Source organism: Gossypium hirsutum, chromosome A01 (genome assembly GCF_007990345.1).
Source record: "Gossypium hirsutum isolate 1008001.06 chromosome A01, Gossypium_hirsutum_v2.1, whole genome shotgun sequence".
Taxonomy (NCBI): Eukaryota; Viridiplantae; Streptophyta; class Magnoliopsida; order Malvales; family Malvaceae; genus Gossypium; species Gossypium hirsutum.
In genome coordinates this window covers 19,476,872-19,504,340 of record NC_053424.1, presented here as the reverse complement: position 1 = coordinate 19,504,340, position 27,469 = coordinate 19,476,872, and the positions used below count along the sequence as shown (strand labels likewise).

The 27,469-nt window shown below is 32.9% G+C and overlaps 4 protein-coding genes across 4 annotated transcripts; all 4 read left to right on the top strand.

Moving 5' to 3' along the window:
* The first annotated feature begins 3,523 nt into the window (after nt 1-3,523).
* On the top strand, nt 3,524-5,955 carry LOC107916683 (uncharacterized). The gene is made up of 5 exons (XM_016846017.2): nt 3,524-3,884; nt 4,653-4,761; nt 4,987-5,083; nt 5,395-5,481; nt 5,631-5,955. Exons 1-5 carry the CDS (start codon nt 3,824-3,826, stop codon nt 5,763-5,765), a joined length of 489 nt encoding a protein of 162 aa, XP_016701506.2. The 5' UTR covers nt 3,524-3,823; the 3' UTR covers nt 5,766-5,955.
* Nucleotides 5,956-6,093: 138 nt separating this feature from the next.
* LOC107917007 (glyceraldehyde-3-phosphate dehydrogenase B, chloroplastic) lies at nt 6,094-8,916 on the top strand. Its single transcript, XM_016846395.2, has 9 exons — nt 6,094-6,692; nt 6,771-6,884; nt 6,997-7,164; nt 7,268-7,435; nt 7,543-7,703; nt 7,813-7,874; nt 7,963-8,012; nt 8,102-8,508; nt 8,598-8,916. The coding sequence occupies exons 1-9, from the start codon at nt 6,594-6,596 to the stop codon at nt 8,731-8,733; spliced, it is 1,365 nt and encodes a 454-aa protein (XP_016701884.2). The 5' UTR covers nt 6,094-6,593; the 3' UTR covers nt 8,734-8,916.
* Nucleotides 8,917-18,145: 9,229 nt separating this feature from the next.
* On the top strand, nt 18,146-22,026 carry LOC107917881 (serine/threonine-protein kinase/endoribonuclease IRE1b). The gene is made up of 6 exons (XM_016847265.2): nt 18,146-18,540; nt 18,732-18,966; nt 19,162-20,585; nt 20,690-20,862; nt 20,981-21,227; nt 21,441-22,026. Exons 1-6 carry the CDS (start codon nt 18,416-18,418, stop codon nt 21,889-21,891), a joined length of 2,655 nt encoding a protein of 884 aa, XP_016702754.1. The 5' UTR covers nt 18,146-18,415; the 3' UTR covers nt 21,892-22,026.
* A 128-nt stretch (nt 22,027-22,154) lies between these two features.
* LOC107917332 (glucan endo-1,3-beta-glucosidase 12) lies at nt 22,155-24,248 on the top strand. Its single transcript, XM_041115417.1, has 2 exons — nt 22,155-24,002; nt 24,089-24,248. The coding sequence occupies exons 1-2, from the start codon at nt 22,664-22,666 to the stop codon at nt 24,118-24,120; spliced, it is 1,371 nt and encodes a 456-aa protein (XP_040971351.1). The 5' UTR covers nt 22,155-22,663; the 3' UTR covers nt 24,121-24,248.
* The last annotated feature ends 3,221 nt before the right edge of the window (nt 24,249-27,469 follow it).

Genomic DNA, 27,469 nt, shown 5'->3' with positions numbered 1-27,469 from the left:
GGAAAGCATATAAAAATGGAGTGAAGAAATGCAAGTGGGCAGCGCGTTTGGATTTGAGACACGGTTTCTATGAACAAAAGTTTGTCATGATTTGCATGGTTTTATGTGGAAGGTTGGTGATGGGCAATGTGGTGATCTAAGTTAACAATCCCGTAGCTTAGGACAATATAGATTAATCAAGCCGGCCAATGCAGCCAATCCAAGGGTGAGAATTAATGTAATAAAGAAACAGATATTGGGATCCACCGGTGGTTATTTATATTCAATTATCACTTAGTATTAATCAACACCCATCTGATATATATTTTATTTTGTGTGAGATTGAAAGGTGTTGGACTGTCTCAAAACCCTGGTCCACAAGCCTGACTTTCTCCTGTCTAGACATATTCTACAATTCTAATTACAATTTTAGGGAATAATAATAATATACTTTTCGGTTTTTTCCTTTTTAGTGATTGAACTTGATAACTAGACTCATTTTGATACTTGAACTTAAATTTTATCAAGATTTAATGATGTGATTAGTTTTACTAAAATAGGACCGGATCAAACGGGTGGAGAGTTAGACAATATAACGGTCGAACAAAAGAGTTGACTTAATTAACTCGATAACTACTTGATATTGGTAAAAATAAAAAATTAAGACAAAAATCGATAGTTAAGCAGGTTCAACCGGTTTAGTAATTTTTAAAAAAATTTATGATTTTTTATTATTTATTTAATTATTGTTGATTCAGTGGTCGAATTGATCGAACTAATTGAATAAAAAATGGGTGGTTTGATTTGTTCAACCACCAATCTAATTATTAAAAGGGTAAACTATAAAAGTAGTCACTTTTGTTTATCTCATGTTACATTTTAGTCACTTATGTTTAAAATGTTACGTTTTAGTCACTTATGTTATTATTTTGTTACGAAGTGATCACTCTTCCGTCAAGTTCTGTTATTTCCCTAACGGTAATCCTACGTGGTAGTCCAACTAGATATTACTGAACTGCTAATACATACTTCATCCGGATTAAGTATGCATTATTAAAATTAAATTAAAATATTAAATAAGAAATAAAATTATAAAACAATATGTTATTTGGAAAATAACTATTATTGTAATGAGATACGTGTTTTATTAGGTATAAATATTTAAAATTTTGTTTTTGTAATGTGATACATGCGTAAATATATATATAATCATATTAGTGAATCTGCTAATACAACATCCAGACGAAGTACGTATTAGCAGATTCAATAATATCTAGTTGGACTACCACGTAGGATTACCGTTAGGAAGATAACAGAACTTAACGGAAGAGTGACCACTTCGTAACAAAATAATAACATAAGTGACTAAAACGTAACATTTCAAACATAAGTGACTAAAATATAACATGAGGCAAACAAAAGTGACTATTTTTATAGTTTACCCTTATTAAAATAGTAAATATGACACATTGAGATTATACACCACATCATCACCTAAAATTTTTATATAAATTTTTTAAGTAATGATGTGGCACAATCTTAAAATGTCACATCGTTAAATTTTTATATTTTTTAAATTTAAATTTAATTGTCAAATTTAAGTGTTAAATGAAAAAAAAATACATATATCAAAATGAACCTAATTACAAAATTAAGAGAAAAATATTATATTATCCCGTATATTTATTAATGGATGTGGGATTTATATTTGTGGATCTTCCTAAGAAAAATATTCTTCAAGACCCTGGAGGGAGAGGAGTTTAGAACACGTTTACCTAAGGAATTTTACTCCTTTCTCGTAACTAAGTACTAGTACAATATTTATTTATTTAAGGATCCTATTAGTTCTAAAACATAATGATTTTTTCCCCTTCAACTTACCAAAGAAGTATTTTAATTCTTCATTAAATTCTTCGTCTTTTTTTCTTAATTTATATTTTTTTTTCTCATCACTCATAAATGTATGAAAAATTTAATATTTATTAATTTTGTTGACATAGATAATATGTCAATATTTAATTAATTTTTAATTTTTAAAAAATATTAATTTTTTTACAAGTGGTATACTTTTTAAATAATTTGAATAATTTTTAATTTTTTAAAATATTTTTTATAATTTTTATTGAAATTTTAAAATTTTAAAAAATTAATTAAATATTGATGTCCACGTGACAATCTACGTATATGTCACATCAACAAAATTAAAAAAATATTACTTTTTCTATTTATTTTAGAGTGATTTGACAAAAGAACATAAATTTAAAAATTAAATGGAGATTAAAATGATTTTTATGTAAAACTGAACAAGGGCGAAACCAAGGGGCTGGCAGGGACCCCGGCCGCCCTAAAATAGAAGATTTTTCATTAGGCCTCTTGAAATTTTTAAAATTTTAAATTAGTAAAGGTAAAATTGTACTTTAGCCCTCTAAAAATGACAAATTTGATTTAATTGTTTATAAATTATAAAGATAGAGACTATTAAAATGGTGAAATTACTTTTTTACTATAGTAAAAATTATAATTTAATTTCGGCTCCCTAAACAAAATTTCTGACTTTGCCCCCTGAAGTTAAAGTTTTATCGCACTAAAAAAAATCATACAAACTAAAAGAAGTAATTAATATGTAAATTTAATTGATGACATATATAGTAATTAAGCACCCAAATGAGATTGGTTTGGTGGGATTTATTTAGTATAATGGTAGATTTGTGATGAAGGATTCAAACATCTAATAAACCTTGTTAACATATAATAAATTTCACTGTCCATTTTGTTTTGTATTTCTTGTTAACATGCGCCTTTTATAATTAAGTTTGAACATTCTTTTGTTTCTTAGAAGGTATTGAATACAGCATTGCTCTTCAGCTTCATATTTCCATTGCTAGAGATGACCCCATCAAACATCTGCTTCAATTTTCTTTTATTTTAAAATTAATATACATACAGTGGCCAGTGAATTGGACAATCACACATCATAAATAAATTTTAAAATTAAACTCACTAAACTTAATTAACCGTCCATAAAATTATATAATACCTTTACATTAAATATTAACCCTGAAAATAAATTTTAAAAAAGGAAAGTCAAGTTTTTGTTATTATCTGTGTATTATGCGTAAGTTGTAAATTTTTTAAAATTTAAAATTTCAGTCGTGATTCAAGATGGTACCCATTAATTTTATTAAATTAAATTATACCATTTTCATAATCTTATGCGGCAAACATATTATTACATTAGTAATACTATGCTAGTTTGCTATTTTCACATGGTACTTACATAAAAAAAAATTGTCTCATTTTAATTGATGGATTTAAATTATACCATTTGAGCTAGGATTGTAATTTCAAATTTTAAAAAGTATAAAGACTAAGAATAATCAAATCAGAGAATAGAAACTAAATCCAAAACCTACACATAGTATCAGACAAATAACAAAATTGGTCAAACAGATTTAACTGGTTTCAGTTGAGTTATAATTGAAATTTTAAAATTCAAAAGGTAAAAGAACTAAAATTGACGAAATTAGAGTAAAAAGATTAAATCGAAACTTATGGAAAAAAAAACAATTCAATACAAAATTTCTTATTCTAGGTCCAATCCAATAAGAAGAAGGAAACAGTCCAATCTAAAAAGTTAAGAGATTGGGCCGAAAGTAGAGCAACAGATCCACGGTGAAGTTTGGTCGTCAAGCTCAAAGCTGAAGGACAAAAGGCAGCATAGGTATCATCGAACTAACTCGTCCGCTCACTCACTCACTCACTCACAACTCAGGAGTAGCAACCGGGTCGGATTATTTATTTTGTTTCCCTCGTTGTTCAACTGTCTCGTTTCATTTCTTAAAAAATGACTACCCTTTCAAATTCTTTGGTTTTATCGGCAAATCCTCCCCTTCAACTATTTTCTGGTAACAATCCCTTCACATTTCGTTTTTCTTCACTGTTAATTGTTTTATTTATAATTTTATTGTTGTTCATTGTAATTGATTCGATCTTTTTAGCTTCTTTTATTTTTAATGGAGTACGATTTAACGTCTAACGCATCATGATTGCAAAAAAAGAAGAAAGTTTCTTTGCAAAATATAAATCCATGCTCGCTGTTTCCATGGACTTGGATTCATATCTCAGTGTTGAAGTTGTTGATGGGTCTTAGAACATTGGCACTTTGAGGCTATTGATAACTAATCTCCTATTTGCAGATTCAAGCCTATAATTTATTATATTTCCTAGCATATTTGTCTTCTGTTTTTTTGGCATGCTATTAAACTTAAGGTAATATTGACTGCAAGTGCTGTCAGCTAGAAACGAAAGAAAAATGCCAATAGGATTTGTTGAAAGTACTTTGGCTGTGGAATTAATTGTTAGGCTTTATTTTTCGTTATTTCTCATTTTAGTTCAGCATTTTACATCTTTTGATGCAAGAATCTGGGTTTAACATCAATTCAAATTTTCAATTTTAGAATTTGTTAAATTATAGCATCATCAACATGTTATTTTCCATCCTCTGAGATCATAAGATTGTTTTACCTTTGAGATCATAGTATCACTAACTCTAATTTTTGTTCCATCAAAGCTATGTTTTGTGCATTTACAAGTGTACCATCCATTTGGTTTTGAAAGCTTTGAAAGGCTGTTCCTTACCTTCCTTACCTTCCCTGCGCAATTTTTTTTGCTAGGCTCTCATGGGAGTGCCAGCTCCACCAACTTGGTATTCAATTCTAGTCATTTGAGGAAACTGCATATTTCTACCTCTAGAAGGCCTCTCACCGTTCAAGCTTCGTACAGGTATCATCTTCCAGACAATTTGAGCCAAATAATGAATGATTACCTGTTAATATTCCTATAACTGGGAGATAATTAAAGAAGTACTAGCAACCATATGCTTAGGTTTGTGTGTGTGTGCTTGTGTACACGCATATTCTGTTCTCTCTTTTGTGTTTTTTGATATGTTCTGTTGGGAACATTAGCATGTATTATTACCCAAGTTGTCGGCTTCATATGTTCTTACAGTGATGGCGAAAGGTCAAGCAGTGCTAATGCCTTTGTTGGAGGTTTTGTTTTGGGAGGGCTCGTGGTTGGTGCACTTGGTTGTGTATTTGCCCCTCAGGTGATATTACCATTGCAAATTGCTGTAGAAATTATACTAAACTATCTCTTTGCTCTCCTTTATGTATATTTGTTATTTTGACCAATTAAAATGCCCCCATATAATTTTCAATGGATTACACTCTACAGCTATAGTTTCATAATTGTCTAACTCACCCCTCCCCCCTTCTTTTTGATGTCTAAAACATACAGCCGAAACTCTGGAAATTATTTATGTTTGACTATTATTTTTCCTATGTCAACTTACTATTCATGACTTATATGATGGTGATTGTCGACTACTTAGATTCTTATGCTGTTTGCCTTCTATAGATCAGCAAGGCACTAGCTGTAGCTGATAGTAAGGACCTTATGAAGAGACTGCCTAAATTCATATATGATGAAGAAAAAGCTTTGGAGGTGAGCACTTACACTGTTCAGAATTATTGTCCCCTAAATATTGGAATGGCCTGAGTAGTGTGTGCTTTGAAGTTGATGGACCAGCATTTATGTGTTGTCAAAAGTTTATGGGTTTAAAAGCTGAATAATGAGTGACCTTTATTGTGTAGAAAACTCGGAAGGTACTGACCGAGAAGATTGCTCAGCTAAACGCTGCCATTGATGATGTTTCTGGTCAGCTTCGATCTGAAGATGCCCCGAACGGAGTTGCTGTAAACTCTGATGAAATTGAAGCTGCCATATGAATTGCCTTACGAACGGTGGTTTAACTAGTCTGTTATTAAGAAATAATAGGGAATTTGTTGTAATTTTCCTGTTTTCTCGACAAAACAGTGTAACTCTGTCATTTTAATATGTGGTGATTGTTGCTAAAAACATGAATACTTTAAAAACTTTTGCCATACATGAAGGTAAGATGCTCAAGGTTTGCGACAAGTTTTACAGAGCAGCATTTGAGGAGTTTCCTACTTTGTAATGTTGATTTAATACTTGGAACAATCTTTACTTAAAATAAATATCCTGCATTTGATGTTTGGAAGAAAATTTTAATCGAATCTTTTTGTTTGGAAATAGAATACCCCTCTCTCTGTCTCCGATGTGGGGTTTCATTATTATTAGCCTCAAAATAAGTTTATCCTAAGAACGTACAATGACATGGATATTTTAATTTCATCTAAATGTTCACCACCATCCAAAATAATCTCCTCGTAGCCATAAAATTATTGCTTGTACGCATCTTGGGCACTGCTCCATTGAGCTTGAGTCCTTTCTCTCTTGACGACTTGCAGATTTTTTTTTTTTTTTGTGGTCATTTAACACAGTGCAAAACTGCTAATGCACTTGAGAGAAATAACAAGGGATGGAGCTGTGGCTCAAATTATGAGCTTCAGTTCTCCCATACAATCTTATCACATATATCTTGCACACCCTCCATATTCACCACACGTTCCGTTAATTCACTTTCAACCATAATTTATATCCAATGATATATTAACCAAAACACCAAATTCAAGTGTATAAATAGTAGTGGGGAGGGGAGTTGATCTTTTAGTTTTTAATTACAGCCATCAGCCATGGCAACAAAAGCTGCTTTAGCTCCTTCAAGAATCCCTGCCAACACCAGGCTTCCATCTAAGACCACTCACTCTTTCCCCACTCAATGCTCTTCCAAGGTCTCCCTCTTTCTTCTGCTTTTGGTTGCTCTTTAATTTGCTTCAGGATTTTATTTTCATTTCGGTTTTGTTGTGCAGAGACTGGAAGTGACTGAATTCTCTGGACTTCGATCCAGCTCATGCGTCACCTTTGCCAAGAATGTTAGAGATACTTCCTTTTTCGACGTGCTGGCTGCCCAACTTACTCCCAAGGTTCCTGCACTCTTCCAAAATAACTTTACTTTTTAAGAGATAAGATTGTCCTGCTAGTCTTACTACTGTTGCATATGATAGTGTTGATGGCTTGAAACTGTTTGAAATTTAGAGTGAAGGTGTACCATCAGCATCTGTTAGGGGAGAAACAGTTGCCAAACTGAAGGTTGCAATCAATGGATTTGGACGCATTGGCAGGAACTTCCTCAGATGCTGGCATGGCAGGAAGGACTCACCCCTCGAGGTTGTTGTTGTAAATGACAGTGGTGGTGTCAAGAATGTAAGTAACTTAAGTTTCATTTGTCATGCTTTATAAGAGCTAACCTATGAGGTTTGGTTTGATTAGTTTCATTCATTAACTGCGGTATACAATATAAACACAGGCTTCACACTTGCTGAAATATGACTCCATGCTGGGAACTTTCAAAGCTGATGTGAAAATAGTTGACAATGAAACCATCAGTGTTGATGGGAAGCCCATCAAGGTCGTCTCTAACAGGGACCCTCTCAAGCTTCCTTGGGCTGAACTTGGTATCGACATTGTAATCGAGGTAGGTCCTTTGCCCTTAAGTGCTCTTAAACAGATCCTGCAATCTATTATTCAGCTTGCTCTAAAGAGTAATAATTATAACTGAATCATTTGACATGCACCTTAAAGGGAACTGGAGTCTTTGTAGATGGCCCTGGAGCTGGAAAGCACATACAAGCTGGTGCCAAGAAAGTTATCATAACTGCTCCAGCTAAAGGTGCTGACATTCCAACCTATGTTGTTGGAGTCAACGAAGGGGATTACGACCACGAAGTCTCAAACATCATCAGGTCAGTTTTGAATGAAGAGTTGCGTGCTAATAGAGCTGTAACGAAAATCATTCCCCTTATTCCTTCTGTTCTAGTGGTTTAGAATTTGATTGCCATTTTGTACTTGCAGCAATGCTTCATGCACCACAAATTGCTTGGCTCCTTTTGTGAAAGTCATTGATGAAGAATTTGGTAAGCATTTCTCATTTTTATGTATCATTTCAAAGCTTGAACATTTTGAGGATGATCCTTTTCTCACTTTGCCAAAACTGATTTGCAGGCATTGTGAAGGGTACAATGACAACCACTCACTCTTACACTGGAGACCAGGTAATCATAATAATTAACCAAACACAAACACCCAATTGAATTGCTTGAGCAACGAAGAAAACTAAAATTATTTGTTGGTGATGGTCCAGAGGCTATTAGATGCTTCGCACCGTGACTTGAGGAGAGCCAGGGCTGCAGCATTGAACATTGTACCAACAAGCACAGGTGCAGCCAAGGCTGTCTCTCTTGTGCTTCCTCAACTCAAGGGAAAGCTGAATGGCATTGCACTTCGTGTGCCGACACCAAACGTATCAGTTGTTGACCTTGTTGTGAATGTTGAGAAGAAGGGCATTACAGCTGAAGATGTGAATGCTGCTTTTAGAAAGGCAGCCGAGGGACCATTGAAGGGTGTATTGGAAGTGTGCGATATTCCTCTTGTCTCAGTGGACTTCAGGTGCTCTGATGTTTCTTCCACCATTGACTCTTCCTTGACCATGGTCATGGGAGATGACATGGTCAAGGTGGTGGCCTGGTATGACAATGAATGGGGTTACAGGTGAGCTTTAAGCAAGCAATCTAAAATCAGTGTAGGTAATGTTTATATTTGATTTTGTAGATTAATAACTGTTACAATGTGATATGCAGCCAAAGGGTTGTTGATCTGGCACACTTGGTGGCAAGCAAGTGGCCGGGCATGCCTGTAGCTGGAAGCGGTGACCCCTTGGAGGATTACTGCAAGGCAAACCCAGCAGATGAGGAATGCAAAGTTTACGAGGCTTAAATAGTTGCAACTTTATGATTATTTTTAATTTTTTTTTTACTTGCAGATGGTATAGTTGGTGGCCAAGGGTTTTCCAATGTTCATGTTAACAGAAAAAATAAACAGGTCATTTTGTAATGACAGCAGAGTGACATGAACATATAACATTTCAATGCATGCAGCTGCAATCATCTTTTGAATTAATTACTTGTTGCTGTGTGTAGTCCTTCTATCAATTGCATCCTACTTTCTCATACATACATACATACATACACTTCAGCTAGTTGGAAGAAACGAAGCAAAAACTGAACACCAAAGTGTATAGTTGTGTTAAGCTTTAAAAGTTTGAAGAGAAAAGGCCGAAGGAGAATGAGGCCTACCATGCATAACCCGACAACAACCAATTGCATTTAGCATGTGGTGATATAGAATGTTAGGCTCTTAATCAATATTCAATCATAATAACCTTAATTATAAAAAAAAATCCTGGTTTATGCATAATCCAAATAGAGAATTGATTATCAATGTAAAAAACACTCAAGCCCAGTCCAATAATGGTCGTTGAGTTCTTGCTTTGCTGCCAAGAATGTTGGGCTCTTCAGCAAAAATCTTCTTTATAATTACATATAATGTTGTCTGTTGTCACAGTAGCTACTCCATCTCTAGCATCACAAACCAAAGGGTTTCTTACCAAACAACCACCATAATATTCACCTTTCCATCGCCAAGCATAACACTATACATGAATTGAATGCCTCACAAATACAATTTCAAAGCCCTCCATCATTCAAGAACTCTTTAACAAAATATGAAAAAGCTTCAATAACAACAGCATCTTAAAATCTGAAAGAGACAACAATCCTCACTTAGCAAAACATGAAAATGAAAGCGTTAATGTCCGAACTCTGTATTAGTAATGACTCTTCCAAGAGTACAAGAAAGAATGATGTTCCCATGAAGTTTACAACTACTTATGCAGAAGTTTAAGATCATATACCTCACAAGGTAAGTCACCAGGCTCACTGTATTTGCCATACTTGAAACTAAAATCCCTTTTTCACTTTGAGTTAAACGCTATGATATCATGATGGACTCACTAAACCACGGAAACGAACACGAAAGGTTGTAAGTACTGACTCAATCGCGGAACTACATATGTGATCGTAAACTCAACTGGTTCAAAAAAAAAATTGCTTATATATATTTTTAATTTATATAATTAGTAAATTGAGCTCACAAAAAAATTGTAAAATAATCCACCAAAATTTTTGAAAATTTTATTTTATACAAAAATAAATTAATCTCTCTCCACTCACTTTTTTTTAACATTCATCAATTTTGTCTCAAATTTCTTTTAATCTCTCACACACCCTCTAGAATTTTTACAAGGTTAGTGATCAATATTTCAATACTTTCAGGCAAGTCTCTCTAATTTGGTAATAATTATTCTTTTCTTTTCAAGCGTCATTAATTAATCTCTAAAACATAATATTGTGGCTTTTTTTTTGATAGCTTAAGATTTTTATACAATATTTAGTTTTTTATTGATTGAATGATTTTGAGATATTGATTTTGTATGAGATCCCTAGCATCTTGATTGACTAATAATTTTTAAAAGTTGATTAATAAAAATCCCTGTAGAAATTAGGATTGATTATCTTTATAATGTTGAATTTCTTAAACATTGATTAGGAATTGTGACCATACTACGTACGAAACGATGTTTTCTGCACATCACTAGCTTTCACTTTCAGTTGATAATATCCATATCTCAAATCAATTTTGGAGAATACAATTGCACCTTTCAATTGATCAAATATGTTGGCGATCAACCCGATTGAGCAACAAACAAGTAATTAGAGTTAGTTCAATTTTCGTAGATCAGCCTGTTCAGAGATGGCAACAATAAGGTTTGACATTGAGAAGTTTGATGGTGTCACAAATTTCAATTAGTGGCAAGTTCAAATGATGGCAATTTTAATTCAGACTGGGCTGAAAAAGGTCGTTACCAGGAAAAAGTTCGAGAATCTAGATTAGTCAAAATGGGAAAAACTTGATGAAAAGCATTGTCTGCAATTCAGTTGTGCCTCGTGAATAGGGTATTGCAGGAGGTATTGATGGAAAAGACCTTATCTTCCTTATGGAAAAGGTTAGAAACTCTTTATGCTAAGTCTCTGGCTAACCGTTTAGTGTTGAAACAACATTTATTTACATTTCGCATGAACGAATGTGAGCTTCTTAGAGATCACATCAGTCAATTCATTACCCTTTTAAATTATTTAAATAACGTTGAGGTTCAGATTGACGATGAAGATCAGGTTATGCTATTATTGTGTTCTTTACCCCTTTCATACAAGTTTTTTAGGAAAACCCTGATTTATGACAGAGACAAACTCTTGTTCGAGGATATGAAGAGTCATTTGTTGAGTAAAGACAAACTCAACAATGAGTTTGGTTCGGATAGCAAGATAGATAAGCAAGCTTCTGTTTTGATAACATCAAAGATGCGAGACAGAAGGTATCGCTATTGTAAGAAGTTAAGGTCACGTCAAAGCAGATTGTTATAAACTGCAAAATAAAAGGGCTGCTGAGAGTAATGAGGAAGATGTAGCTAGTGCTAATTTGGCCGACGAAAGCGGTGATAATTTCTTGTTAGTGTCAATAAGTGAAAGCTCCAAGCTTACATCTGAATGGATACTAGATTAGGGATGTTCTTTCCACATGTGTCCCAATAGAGAATGATTCTCCACATATAGTTTGGTTGAAGGTGGAGTTATGCGTATGGGAAACGATCCATCTAGTAAGGTAATTGGTATTGATACTGTTAAAATTAGGATGCACAATATGACAATTAGGACACTCTCAGATGTTAAGTATATACTTGATTTACGAAAGAATCTCATATCTTTGAGTATTTTAGACTTGAAAGATTGTAGAATCAACATCGAGTCGAAATGCATTAAGATGCCTCGTGGCGGACTCATTTTGTTAAAAGGTAAAAGAATCAACAGTTTTTATATTCTGGAAGGTTCTACAGTGACTGGTGAAATCGGACGTCCCTCGTCCATTATGGAGTCGAAGTCAACTCGTTTGGAGCGGAAGCAACTTGGTCATAGGAGGGAAAATATATGATTATTTCATTGAAGAGAGGTTCTCTTTTGGGTGCAAGTTTTGGAAAGTTAGGGCACTGTGTTCATGAAAATTAGACCCGAATTAGTTTTAATTTAGCAGTGTACAAGTTAAAGGCTAAAAGTCTTCCAGTTTCTAAGCACAGATTCAATTAAGTTAATTCCCTTCATAGTTCAAGATAGGCCCGTGGCAGGCTTTGGTAAAGATGGCGTTATGGAAATATGAATCAATGGCGGAGATTTGTTGAGTATGAGCCCTATTTTAGTCAAATTTGAGAAATAATCTTCCAGTTAAACTATGTTTATTTGTTTCAATCAAACTCTGATTAATCTAGATTATTTTTTTATTATTTGATCTATGAATTTAGCCTATAAATAGTGTACATGCCCAAATTTGACCGGGCCTTAATAAACAAAGCCCAAATTACAGAACAAACCAAACCAAAGTCCAAATTAAAAAGGTCCATTTACAAAAAATATCAAACTTAAAACCCAAAATAAATAAAGACCTAATGGCCTATATGGCCCACTATCTTAAGCTAGCAAGAAACCCTAGCTTCTCCATGGCGCCGCAACCCCATGTGTTGGCCTCAGCGGGCACAACACTCGAGACAGGAGCCTCGTCCCATCGCCTTCGCTGTCACTTGCAAACAAGCAAAGAAGAAGATAAAAAAGGAGCAAAGAATAGTAACAAAAAGAAAAAAAGAGAATAGCAGCAGGAAAAATCACATGTATCCGGCTATATAGCCACAAGAACTTCGATGTAACCTTTTTTAGAACACTGGAATAGAAAAAGAATCAAAAACAGATTCAAAAGATCAAAAAAGGTGTTTTTTATTACTTTTTCAAAAAATAATAATAAATAGTAGAATAGAACAATAAAAGCTCTACCGGAGTCGCTCCGCCTTCTTTGGTCGCCAGAGGAGAGTTTCACTGATATCGAAGGTTTCAAAACCTTTAGAAGTTGGCCCAGCCTGCTACGATGGCGGAGAAGACACCAGTCGAAGCCGGATTATTTCCTTTTGTTCATTTTTTTTTCTTTTTTCTTTTTTTCCTTCGTGGACGGAAGGCTAGGCCTTCAGATCCGGTCGAGAAAGGGGTTAAAAATCCAAGCCGTGCGGCTCCGACCACTGGAGATTGATGGCCTTGATGGCACCAATGGCTGAAAATGGGGAGAGGAAAAGAGGAATCGAGAGAACCCTCTGAATTTTTTTTAAAACCTAAGGGAAATGCTTTTTTTTTTCTTTAGATTTTTGATATTTAAATAAGGGACTAAACGGTGCCGTTTCAAGGTGTCCTGAAGAGCCCCAAAACGATGTTGTTTTGGGGCCGACCCGAAAATCGGCCCTAATCCTACAGAGGGTCTGCGTGTTTTGGACTAAAGGTATTTTACCCTTTTAGTCCTTCCTCTTTTCAGCATGCTTCAATCCTGTTCCTTTCCTTTTTAAAATTTTACCATTAGATTTTATTTTGTTTTCATTTTGATCCTCCATTTTTTTGAGGCTTCATGGAACGCTGTGTTTAGTGGGGGTCAGGGAGTAATTTCCCTTTTGATCCTTGCCCTTTCTCGCGTGTTCGCATTTGGTCCTTTATTTATTTATTTATTTATTTATTTTTACAATTTACTCTTTTTAATTTCATTTTAGTTTCAAATTAGTCCTTATTTTTATATTATCTATTTATTATAATTTAGACTTTAAAATTTCATTTTAATCCCGATTTAGTCCTTTATTTATTTAATTTCAGCCCTTTAAGGATTTTATTTTATTCTTTATTTGTTTATTTATTTCCTTGCTTATATATTCATTATTGTTTTATTTTTACTCATTTGCTTGTTCGTTTATTTGTTTTATATATATATATATATTATTCATTTACATTTTATTTTAATTCTTACATTTATCTCTCTTCCAATCTTCAATAATCTTTCACTAGTTATTTATTTTATTTAGGCCTTTATTATTATTATTATTATTTTCATCTATTATTATTATTTATTTATTCATCTATTTGTTTATCACCTTTTTATGTCTTTAAAATTAGATTATATTTTTACTGATATATATATTGTTCCTACTATTATTATGAATTATTATTATTATTATTATCACATTATTATCCATTTATATATGCTTTACTATAAATCGGGCCTTCAATTGTATTTATGTTTTTAATGCCAATATTTTTACAAGCCCTTTCTCTTATATCTATATTTATATTTATCTATTATTTTGTTAATATTTTCATTACTATTATCCATTCATTTCGTATGTTTTATTGTTGGAATTTGTCGGCTAATATTACTATGACTATTATAGTACATTAATAGTACATTAATACTATCATAACGTTCGTTTATTTATCATATATACTTGACTCGTATAATTATTTTATATTATTGTATTATTATCTCATGCACTATGTTTAAATATAATCGGTTGTCTTTGTATTATACTTCAAATAATCCCATGTCGCTTTAAACTTGCATTTGATAATTATTTAAAAAGAAAAATTTTTAAAATAAGGTAATATTTTGCGTTTAGAGAATTCAAGAAATTGTACCCTAACTTACTGGGTTTTGATTTTCTTATTAAACCTAAAAAGACAAATATCCTTTTAGATTTCAAAATACACAAATTTTCGATAAAGATTAAAGGCAAACTTGCTCCCGAAGATTTAAACGTCGCGTCCTAACTTACTGGATGTGACACTTTACTATCTCGGGATTAAGTCTTTGATGATCGCTTCAATGTAATCCAGGCGTTTTAAAATTAGCATTCATGAGAAGGGGTCGTATTTTAATTTTTTTTTTAATTTTTTTTAATTTTCGACATTAAGAAGTTAATTAATCGATTAGGTACCAATTTTGGGCGTGACGAGGGTGCTAATCCTTCCTCTCACGTAACCGACTCCCGAATCCATTTTCTCAATTTTCATAGACCAAAATCAGTTGTTTTAATAAATCGAAAGATTTTATTGAAACGACTAAATTTCTAGGTGATCCGATCACACCTAAACAAAAAAGATTGGTGGCGACTCCCATTTTTCGTTTTCATTTTCAAAACCAAAGTCGACGCCCGTTTTCAAAAAAATGATTTCGACAAATAGGTTCTTTTACTACCTTACAAAATAAACCCATTAGAGATTAGAACTCATAATATTTTTGGAGAATTTTGTATTTACGTTTTGAGGGTTCTTTGTTTTTTTGGGTTTTGGAGTTTAGTTTTTATCTCCATCTTTGTACTCTTCATTCTTTTGCTATTATAGTAAAATTATCTTTACCTGTGATTTTTTATCCTCTTTGGAGAGGTTTTTTCACGTTAAATTCGTGTATTCAATTTCTCAATTTCTTCCGCTATTTTTACTTTTTCATTGCTTAATCGAGTCGATCCCCAACAAAATAGATTGTCAGTACACGGAAACAAATATCTATTATTGGTTGTCAACTTATTCAACTGCCAATAATTAATATAAAGTAGCATCGACCCATATTTCTTTCTAACAAAAAGCATCGAAGCTCCCCAAGACGATATACTAAGGCGTGTAAAACCTCAATTTAGGAGATCTTGTAATTGAATTTTCAACTCTTTTAGCTCCCTTGCTGTCATATGATATGGAGCAATAGAGACTAGAGTTGCACCCGAGTAAACATCAATTACAAATTCCACCTCGTGATTAGGAGGTAATCATGACAATTCTTCTTGAAATACATCCGAAAACTCTTATATTGTCCAAATCTTACTCATTTGACTTTCATCTGAACTCGAGTTAATAACATAGGCCAAATATATTTCACAACCTTGATTCAAAAGTTTATTAGCTCAAACCAATGAAATGATATAAGTAGAATCACTCAACTTATGCCCTTGACTTCAATGATATCACCTTCAAGACTTTGGATAAAGAACTTTTTACAGGATTCCAAAATCATTTTATGCTTGATTAATCAATTCATTTTTAAAATTACATCAAAATCACCAAACAACATGATCAACGAGCACTATTTGTCCCAAAGAACTTGAAACGAATATTGGTATGCTTATAACTCCAACTTCAATTTTCCTGATTTCAAGAAGCTAAAATTAACGTATGAATGCATAAAGCTAGGATCAATTAAAGCATGAACAGGTGCAAAAAATAAAAGGAAAATACATGCTACAACATCGGTAGCATCATCCTCTTCTCTGTTTCGGAGCTCTAGCTTCATATCATTCCCTACTCTTTTTTTATTTTTGTTACTTTTAAAATGTTGTTTTATTATCTCAATTATTTTTCAAAAATAATAGACTTGTATTATAAATTAGATCAATTATCATTTAATAAGAAATGTATATTTTAAAAAAAAAAGATAATATGTATTATTTAATGAATTATAAAAAATAAAATCAGTGTAATACACTTGTCATTGTCCAAAACTTCATGTCTAACAAAAGTCTATTTTCTCAAGTTATTTAGACGGAATAAATTAGATAAATATATTTAATTGTATTGTACATGGTATATTTGATTTGATTTCACATTTTCCTAAGTATAACTCAGATAGGGTTTCTATATTTTGTTACTGTGCAAGCAGGGTTATTACAACTAAACATAAACTAACTGCATATAGATAAAACATAATGGAAAACTAAACATAAGTCTTATTTTAGCTTGTTTGTTTTATTGAAAATGAATTTGAGAAAATTATTTTTAAAAAATAACTTATTTATTTTGAAAGTTGATATTTTTTTATGTTTGGATGAATCTGTGTAAAATATTTTTTTATTATTTAACAAATTTCGTAAAAATTTCATAAAAGCTGTTTTCAATGAAACAAAAATACGTATGAAATTTTCTTATCTTTTCATTGTTTAATTGAGTTTAATTTATATCTATAAATTTATATTTTACATTTTCTTTGTAAAACAAACACAATATAAATATATTTGTTACAAAATATTATAATGTAATTTTTTTAAGAATCAAAATTTATTTTATAATAAGAAAATATTTTATAATAATTAATCTCGTATATAAACTTAATAATAAATAATGCTTAATTAAAATTTAAGTTTTTATACATTAATTAAAATTTAATTTAAATTACATATATTACAGATATAAGAGTATATATTGACGCATTAGAATTGTAAGAGATAAATGAAGTTAAGCATTATTTAAACAAATGCTTATATTTATATAATTAAAATATTTATATTTTGATACTAGGTTAAAATATGTTATAAGTCCTTATACTCTTCGTAAATTTTAAATTTAGTCCATGTACTTTTATTTTTGGGTTAGTGCTACTTTTTAGATATCAAAATTCAGGTTCAACTGTGAGTATTATTAAAAATATTTTGTTAAATTCATATTCATTATTACTTCATTTTTTAGTTACATGAATACCTAGTTTTTTATTATTATTATTTAAAACTGTGACATCAACAAAATTGAAAAAAATAATGTTAACAATTAGACTTGATTTTCAAATTAGAAAAATAGAGAAACTAAATTCCAAATTTATGAAGAGTACATACTACATAGACTATAGCATATTTTAACTTTTATACTACAAAACATTTATTATTAATATATTTATAATTGTAATAAATATTTATTATTAAAATATTAATATTAAATATTTTCAACAATATTCAAAGAATATTATTTAAAATTATTTTTTTTAAAATTTACTATTAAAATAAAATTTGAAATATTAAATATAATCAATTATATTAATAATTTATTATATGATTAGATATAGATAATTAAATATATATTTTAATAATATTGAAAATTATAATATTATATATCAATATTTGATTAATTTTAAATATTTTTAAAAATAAAAAAAAATTATTATTAATTTTAAGCTTAAAAAATAATTTTTATATGAAAAAAATTACGTATAAAGGAGTTTTTTTGATGAAGAATGTCTTATGCTTTTGAAAATGATAAGTTGTTTTACAGGAAAAGAAATATTTTCTGTTGACCTGTATGTCATTTTTCATTAAACAAATATAAAAGAATACAACAAAAAAAAAATTGAAAATCATTTTTAGTGAAAAAAAGGAAGGTGTTAAGTGTGTTTCTACTAAATGGTTATATTTCCAATTGAATGAGTTGATAATATGGTGATTAAGGCTTCTCCTTTTTATTCATTATTTAAAAAAGCCATTCCAATGTGATCCAACTGATTGACAACATATAAAAGGTTCCCATTGGTTACATATTTAGATGTTATTTATACCAAAATTTAGACATTTTTGTTAAATATTTGTTCAGGTTATAAAGATTGTGAAAATGCAAATTACCAAAGACAGCAGTCGTAACACAAGTTTTATAGTTCACTCAGCTGACGTGTGTGGATATGTTTGGTTAGCATGGTAACGACCGGACCAGGAGGTTGGACTTGGACACGAATCAATTGAAAATACGCCAAGCTGGCCAGGCTGCCCTGCCACCTCTAATTGACCTTTCCCCCTCTGTTGCGGTATTCTGCAAAATATCCCAATTCCATAACCCTAGATTCAGCATTTCCCAATTACACTCCAACATTTTTACCATCATTCATTACCAAACTCTGGCACGATATGAGGCGATCTCGGATTTTCCTTTTGCTGTTAGCCATCTTATTTTCTCCGTCTATACGCGGTTTCTTCTGCTCTCAGATCTCGCAAACTGCTCTTTCCAATCGTTTCCTGCCGCCCCGTCCTCCGTAAGTATCTTCAGCTCCTTATTCTCATTGGATTAATGCATTTAAGAAAGAAAAAAAACCGGATCTTTGATTTTTTTTTTGAATTACGAATTTTGCTATATCTGTCTATAATGGCTGCTGCATGATATGTGGAGTTCGCTTAAAACCCTGAAATCAGTTCTACTCAAATTGTATTTTGTGTCTTTATTTAGTGACGATGGGTTAGCAGTGGTAGTTACTCTGGATGGAACAATGCATTTAGTGGACAGAGTATCAAGGAAAGTTCATTGGTCGTTTGCATCGGGCAGGCCTATTTATTCATCTTATCAGGCCTTCCTTGACCAGGACAATGATAAGCTTAATACATCTGGACCCAACAGTGATTTGTATGTTGATTGTGGGGATGATTTGCAAGTCTATGTTCATAGCAGGAGCCATGGAAAACTGGTATCAATGCTCATCCTGCTTCTGTTTCTTACAGTTGTCTGTCCCATACAAATTTTGGGGTTTCTTAGTCATTGATTCTATTGTCTATGATAACTATTAAATTTGACTGATTGATTAGCTTGGAAATTTTGTTTATATGCTTTATTGCTTTCATACTGATAGCATCTTTTTCATCTCAATGGTTTTGCACTTTAGAAAAAACTTGAACTGAGTTGTGAAGAATATGTTAGAAGAACACCCTATATAGCAGAGGATGGAGGGATCACTTTGGGAGTAAAAAAGACCTCTATTTACCTTGTTGATGCAAATTCTGGTAGAATAGTACAAACTTATAGGTCAGATGATCCTCCCTCTACGCTAGATATTCAGAATGATGCAGGCGAAACAGTTCGTTGGACAAAGGATGCTGATGCACTGGTGGAGTCTGGTCCTTTTAACTCAACAACAGTCAAGCAATTTGTCTATATTATGAGGACAGATTATGTCCTCCAGTATTATTCTCCAAACTCTGCTGAAGTATTATGGAATGTGGCATTTTCTAAAATTGATGCTGAATTTCGATGTCAAGGATCAGAGGAAAAACTTTCTGCAGATTACATGCATGATTTTGAGTTGCAATTGCCATGTCAGAAGAGACCTGTTGTTATCCAAGTTCGTGATCATAAATTGTTGGAATCTCTCCCCGTCTTTGGCTGGCTTGATGGAATAATCCCACTGCCTTCTTCAAATCAGAATCCTCACTTGCCGCCTGCTGATGTATTCCCACTGGCTCTTCCTAGTGACAAACCATGGCTTGCTTTGCCAGCTTCTGAGATGGAAAACCCTCTTATGTTGGATACCGCTAATACAAACATCACTACAAGGTTTGACATTGCTGGATTCAGCATACAACCTTTCATTGCTTTCTTTGCTACCCTATTGACTATCATTGTCTTTGCCTTTTACCGCTTAAAACGAGGTAAGGGGAGTAAGCAGGATCAGGAAGTTAAATTGCAATCAGTACCTAAAAAGAAAAAACCTAAGAGAGTTGGGAATAGTAAGAGCAGTGGCAATAACGAGAAAAAGAACAAGCCTGTGTCAGAGGAGAATAATGTTGGAAATACCAACACACTTCCTTATATTGAAAGGAATGAAGGCAAATCATTGCTGAACTTTACAGATCTTGTTGATGGCCGAGTAGATGGGCGCCGAATTGGTAAGTTACTTGTTTCCAACAAAGAAATAGCAAAAGGAAGCAACGGTACCATTGTACTTGAAGGGATTTATGATGGTCGTCCAGTAGCTGTTAAACGTCTTGTGCAGACTCACCATGATGTGGCTTTGAAAGAGATTCAGAACCTTATTGCTTCTGATCAACACCCTAATATTGTTCGCTGGTATGGCGTCGAGTTTGATCAGGATTTTGTTTATCTCTCTCTAGAGCGTTGTACTTGTAGCTTAAATGACCTGATCTATGTATGCTCTGAATCTTTTCAAAATCAAGCCATTGTCAAGGATGAAGATTCAAAATTCTTCAATGAGTGTAATGTTCGATTGCATAGTGTGATGGAAAATAACAAGGTTATTGAACTCTGGAAGTCTAATGGACATCCTTCGGCCCATTTGTTGAAACTACTGAGGTAAATTTCATATCCTTAAAGCTTTCTCGTTCTCTTCTGCTCGTGGGTGTGTGTTTCTTTGTGTGAAGTTGATCAGAATATGACATTGTTATCTTTTTCTGTAGAGATATAGTCTCTGGGCTTGCCCATCTACATGAACTTGGCATCATACATCGAGATCTAAAGCCTCAAAATGTTTTGATAATCAAGGAGAAGTCTCTATGTGCAAAGCTTTCCGACATGGGCATTAGCAAACGCTTGACTGGGGATATGTCTTCCTTAACTCGCGGTGCTACTGGTAAGCTTACCAATCACGAATGGTATCATTCAGCAACAATTAAACCATGCACGTTTCGTGATACATTGCCTGTCTAAAGATTGGTCAAATTAATTCTTTATAATGTTGCTAAATGTAGGTTATGGAAGTTCAGGCTGGCAAGCACCTGAACAACTTCGTCAAGGACGCCAGACACGCGCTGTGGATTTATTTAGTTTAGGCTGTGTTTTATTTTTTTGCATCACTGGTGGTAAACACCCATATGGGGATAGTATTGAACGTGATGTAAATATTGTGAATGACCAAAAGGACCTCTTCTTAATAGAGAGTATACCAGAAGCAATGGATCTTTTCTCTCATCTCTTGGATCCCAACCCAGAATTGAGGTAATCTATCATCCACATTTTGATGATCCTATAACTATGCACTCGTTGAATGCCCCTGGGTTTAATATTTGAGCATGCAGATCTTCTTGTCTATCTGCACATAGAAAAGCCTGTGAAGTGCATTCTTAAACATAACAGATGGAAAATATTTAAGCTTATCAGGTGTTGTACGCAATACATCTCCTCTAACAACTATATTTTGATATGTGGTAGGCCAAAGGCACAGGATGTTCTGCATCATCCGTTATTTTGGAGTTCTGAGATGAGGCTTTCATTTCTTCGAGAGGCTAGTGATCGTGTTCAATTGGAAGACAGGAAGAGTGAATCAGAAGTATTAAATGAATTAGAAAGTATTGCAGCAGTAGCTTTGGATGGAAAATGGGATGAAAAGCTGGAACCTGCATTCCTTAATAACATTGGACACTATAGGAGATACAAATTTGATAGTGTTCGTGACCTATTGCGGGTAATAAGGAACAAGCAAAACCACTACAGGGAAATTCCTCAAGATATCCAAGAATTATTGGGGCCACTTCCAGAAGGATTTGATGGTTATTTCTCTAGTCGATTTCCAAAACTGTTGATTGAGGTTTATAAGGTACTCTATAAGCACTGCAAGGAGGAGAAATTCTTCCAGAAATATATGAACAGCAGTATAATCTAATCTAATTTTCATTTGTTCCTCTCCTCTTTAACTGCTGTTCTTACTGTATATAGAAATTGTATCATACTGCAAACAATTTTGTGTGTCAGTGATTAATGTATTATATTGTAATTTAACCATAAGTTTCATTTTGTAGTTTCATCTCTTCTAACCTTAAGATAACAAAGGCAGTTCATGAAACTAACCTTGTGTGTTTCTAGATCTTTGGCAGCTTCATATACCGCCAAAGTGGAAAAAAATCTAAACAAAAATAACAGGGTTGGCTTGGCATAGAAACAGGTGAAGAATTATTTTTATTATTTTAAATGAGAGTTAAAGAAAAGCAAGCTGCAAAGATTCTTGTATGATTCCCCAGTCCGTGATGAAGCAGTTCTTATACTTTATACATAATGGGTTAATCCGACAAACCTCAGTTTTAAAGCTTCTGCTTATCATTAATTATGAATTTACGTACTCCCTCAAGATAAGTGTGAGAGACGCGTTTCATAGGTGGGAACACAAACACATTGCTTTGTTGTGGGATATAGTTGGATCCTCTGCTAATGTTGGAGTGGACCCGCTGATCAGCTTCAGTAGTAATAATATTTTTGACAAAGGTGGAAAGATACTGTTCCTCCTCTGAATTTTCATCACGTTCTGTCCCCACATTATCTGACATCCTCCCAATTTCTCTGCTCAAATGCATTTGGCATTTCATGCCAGGAAACTGTGGGTACTACACATATCTTCACTTCATTAGGAACATCAATACCTTGATCTTTTGAACCACCAAATGGCTCTTCATCTCTTCCACCTCCTCCTCTTCCTCCTTCTCAGCCCATTATCTTATGTCTCTAGCGTTGGCATTAACTATGGCACTCTAGGAAACAACCTCCCTTCTCCAAAGAAAGTTGCTCAGCTCCTCCAATCTACGCTCATTGATAAAGTTAAAATCTACGACACCAACCCTGATATCCTTGAAGCCTTTTCCAACACCGGAGTTGACCTTATTGTTGCCGTTGAAAACTACCACGTCGCCAACATTAGCAAGGACGCAGCCGCAGCCGACGACTGGTTTGCCACTCGTGTGCAGCCCTTCATCCCCGCCACTTCCATCGTAGCTGTTTGTGTAGGCAACGAATATTTGACCTCCGATGATAATTTGGACCCTGATGCACTGGTCCAAGCCATGCAAAACTTACATGCTGTGTTATTAAAGCGTGGTCTTGACCGTAAGATCAAGGTCACTACCCCGCATAGCATGGCGGTTCTTGCTTCCTCATTTCCACCCTCGGCTTCAACCTTTGCCACAAAGCTTATTCCCACCATGAGCTCTATTGTTGGGTTTTTGGCTGATACTGGTGCACCTTTCATGGTCAATGCCTACCCTTATTTTGCATACAGGGATAACCCCAGCACAGTTGATTTAGAGTATGCATTGCTAGGGAACTCGACAGGGGTCCATGACCCTAAGGGTTACATCTACCATAACATGCTGGACGCCCAGATTGATGCTGTTAGGTCAGCTATCGATGCCATTGGCTTTGGGAATCTATCAATGAAGATCACAGTGTCAGAATCTGGATGGCCCTCAAAAGGAGATCCAGAAGACACCGCAGCTATACCCAACAATGCAAAGACTTACAATACCAGGTTGATTGAGCGTGCACAGTCTAATAAAGGGACACCCATGAAACCTAAGGATAACATAGAGATATTTGTGTTTGCTTTGTTTAACGAAAACAAAAAGCCAGGGGGTGCGAGTGAGAGAAATTTTGGGATTTTTAATGGGGACGGGTCTAAGGTATACGAAGTGGACTTGAGCTGTGAGTTCTGCAGCAATGGAGATGCATTCGAGAAGATGTCGACAAGCGGCCAAGTAAGGGGTCCGTCAGTATGGTGCGTGGCTAAACCACATGCAGATGAGAAAGTACTTCAAAGTGTGCTGGATTTTTGCTGCGGCCCTGGTGGAGTTGACTGTAGGGAAGTTTATGAAAGCGGTAAATGTTTTGAGCCCGACAAGCTTCACGCTCATGCATCATATGCCATGAATGCTTACTACCAGATGCACGGCAGGAATTATTGGAACTGCGATTTCAAGGGTACTGGCCTAGTCACCTTTAGTGATCCAAGTAAGTTGATACAATTTAAAACACCAATACTTGAAATCTTTCTTTCATTTTCCCCCATTAACTTTCAATTAATCTTCCTTGGTCAGGTTATGGGACATGCCGGTATCGACAACAGTGATTCAATAGCTTAGATGTGGTTGATTCACAAATCTCTTGTATTTGATTGCTGGTATTGTGGATTTGAAATTCGAGTAATGTAACGTGAACCAAGTTCAATATTATCTTATGGAAAGAGTTTGGGTTTAATGGGCGCCGAAAGGCAGAATTGATTGAATTTTGATTTGATTGTAAAAAGGGTGTTTCTTTTGAGGGAAGAAGGTGGGACATTGGCACATGGCCTCGAGGCTCCACCATTAAAGGCTTTTCATCGTCAAATAGAAAAGCTCTTCCTCTTTCTTGGGCGGGAATCTTGGCTAGGCCTGTGGACCCGTCTCGGGGACTGATAAAATGGGCCACCGCATCCTGTGCCGGACCCAGAATTTCCACTTATCCTTTGATTTTGCAACTTGTAGGCTGAAAACGAAAATGAATTCTTAAAATAGATTGATTTTTTTAAATATTAATATTTTTAAGTGTTTAAATAATCCTACATAAAATATTTTTTTATTCGGTAAATTTTCATAAAATCATTTTTTTTAAATAATATTTTATATAATATTAATAATAATTAATGTCTAAGTAAAACTTAATTTGAAGTTATATGTATATGTATATATATGATCTAAAAAAAGGTTTTCATGCAAATAGGGGCAGCACCAAAGGAGCTTGGTACGAGCTTGGCCTCTCTTAGGGTGTGTTCTCTATTGCTTTTGGAATGAACTTTTTCTAAAAAAGTGCTTTTTTCTTAAAAGCAATGAAGAACACATATCATTGGGGCAATTTTTTTAACTTTTGGGATGAATTTTTTTAGAGATGAAAAAGCAGTAAATTTTAACTTTTTCAGTCAAAAAGCACTTTTGGCTATTATATTACCTTTTTAATCTTACTTTTTGACTTAAAATGTGTTTGATGCTATTATTTTGTGTTCTCTTTCTTGGTTATTTAATATGAGTTTTATAAATGTGTTAAAAGCATTAATTAAAAATAAAAATATTTTTTAAAATAATACAATTGTGTCAATATCTAATTACAAATATTTAATTATTATATTTAAATATTTAAATATAGTTTATATATTCTAATTAAATTTAATAAATAACTAATATTAATTACTTAGAAATATTTAAAATTAATATTATATATTAAAATATTAACAATAAGTTATAATAAATTATTTTTTATATTTTTACTAAAATATCATAATATTAACTAATTTGAACATTATTTAAATACATATTTGTTACTTTATAATATCATGTTTAAAATAGATATTTTACTTTTTAAAAGCACTTTTTGACAGCAATATCAAACACTTAAATTTTTCCAAAGCACTTCTCAAAAGTACTTCTCAAAAACACTTTTCCACAGCACTTTTCAAAAACAATAAAAAACTGGCCCTTAGTATATTAGCGTCTTTAGTCGTTTAAATAGTGATAAAATTTAATTAATAAATAGTAAAATTTTTGTTTTGATTTCTTAAAATTTTTCAATTTAATTCCCACTTTTTAATTTTAAATATTTTGACTTCGCCCTTCCACATAAAATAGGAAAATAGTATTAAAATAAAATTTAAGACTCACGATGAGGATTATAATGAAAACTCTCCTCTAAAAAAGTTTATAAGAACAAAAATATGTGGAGCATTTGATGAATATAGATAAATCTGAAACCCTAAAACATGCCAAATCAACATTTAATTGCTAACTTGAAAAGATCGGTCACAGCAACTCTTTCGCCCACCCATCAAACACCTGATTGTTCATTTTCGACTCATGTTCCGCAAACTAACATCCTTCCTACTTCTGATTTTCATTCCTTTTTAACAACAAATTTTTTTTTATCTCTTCTGCCTTCACTTTTTTTCCCTTCATTTCTTCAACAAAATTCAATCTCTATCATTCAAATCTTTTTAGGAGAGGCCCTTTTCTTGGTTTTTTTTTTCAAATATTTCCTTTCGAATTACAATTTTTTAAAAATTCAATCTCAATAATAAAATTTTGGTGCCCATGAATGTGATACGGGCTATTAAAGTATTACGCCTCAAAAGTTAGTTAGCAATTGGCATATAACAATTTACCACTCCCCACAGCCCTAGCACCCATGCGGGCTGGTTTTGTGCTAGTTTAATCTAGCATTAAGTGAACACTACAATGTCAGAGTCACCACCCACACTACACAATTGCAATTGGAAGGTATGATGATTGACTTTAATACCAATTGATATAAACTTTTAAAGAACCACACTTCAAAAAATAACTATTGAAGTTGAAAAGACTAGATCCATATAAACTGTATTAAAAAATCTCACATAATAAAACATTCCCATCATAATAAAAACTTTAGTATTGCCTTTTCCAATGCCTAAATAAAAAACATAGGCAATGGTGTAAGAATCTACACAAAAATCATGTTTTAAGGGAACATCTAGTAAAAATGAACAAAATTTATTAACTAGGATCAAGATTCAAAGTTCACATTCCTATGTAAATCGGAGAAAGAAAGAAAAAGAATAGTTGTGTGATTTTTTCTCCTTATAATAGTAGAAATAATTTCAATTCTCATGGTTGTTTTTCATAAAAAGTTACCACTTGTAATGTTTCATCTATTTTTTGAATTAATTTAATTTTGGAATCAATTATATTAAATATTTTTATTTTACATTACTATAAATGATGTCTGATTTTAGGTTTCTAATATTTTTTTTTGCACCATTTTGATTTTTTTCATTTGATTTTTATTACTTCTATAAAAGTTTAAAACCCCATAGAATAAAAATCATTTTAATAAAAATTATTAATTCTTTTAAAAGAAAATATCATTGTAACACCCTCCACCCGATATGATCATAGATCCGAGCAACAGATGTTACACGTAGGCACATAATAATGTTTTGAAATCAAATTCATATATTTACGTTGTAACATTTCTAATATACATTTATAGTTCATATTTATTCTACCAAACCTAAGTACATGTCATTTCTAAAGTCCAAAATCATATATCAAAAGAGTCTTGAAACTTTAAGAGTTGATGTGATCCTCGTGAAGAAGTATTTCTTGTACCTTCAATCTACTTTTCTTTATCTACGTGTTTAAACAAACATGTTAAGTTATGTGAATAGCTTAGTAAGTATTCAATTAAATTCAATCTTACCATTTATATATACTGAATATGTTAATTTTGGCCTAGGCCCCCCAAAAAATAATAACCAAATAAATAAAGCTAAAGGATGCAATCGGTCGAAAATGAGCCAAAAAGGGCCAAACTGAAAGACAATCATTAAATTGTGGCCAAATCAAAAAGATGGAGAAAGCCAAGGAGTTTAAAATTTGTTGACTTGGTAAAAGGCTAAAAATAGAGGTGTGCAT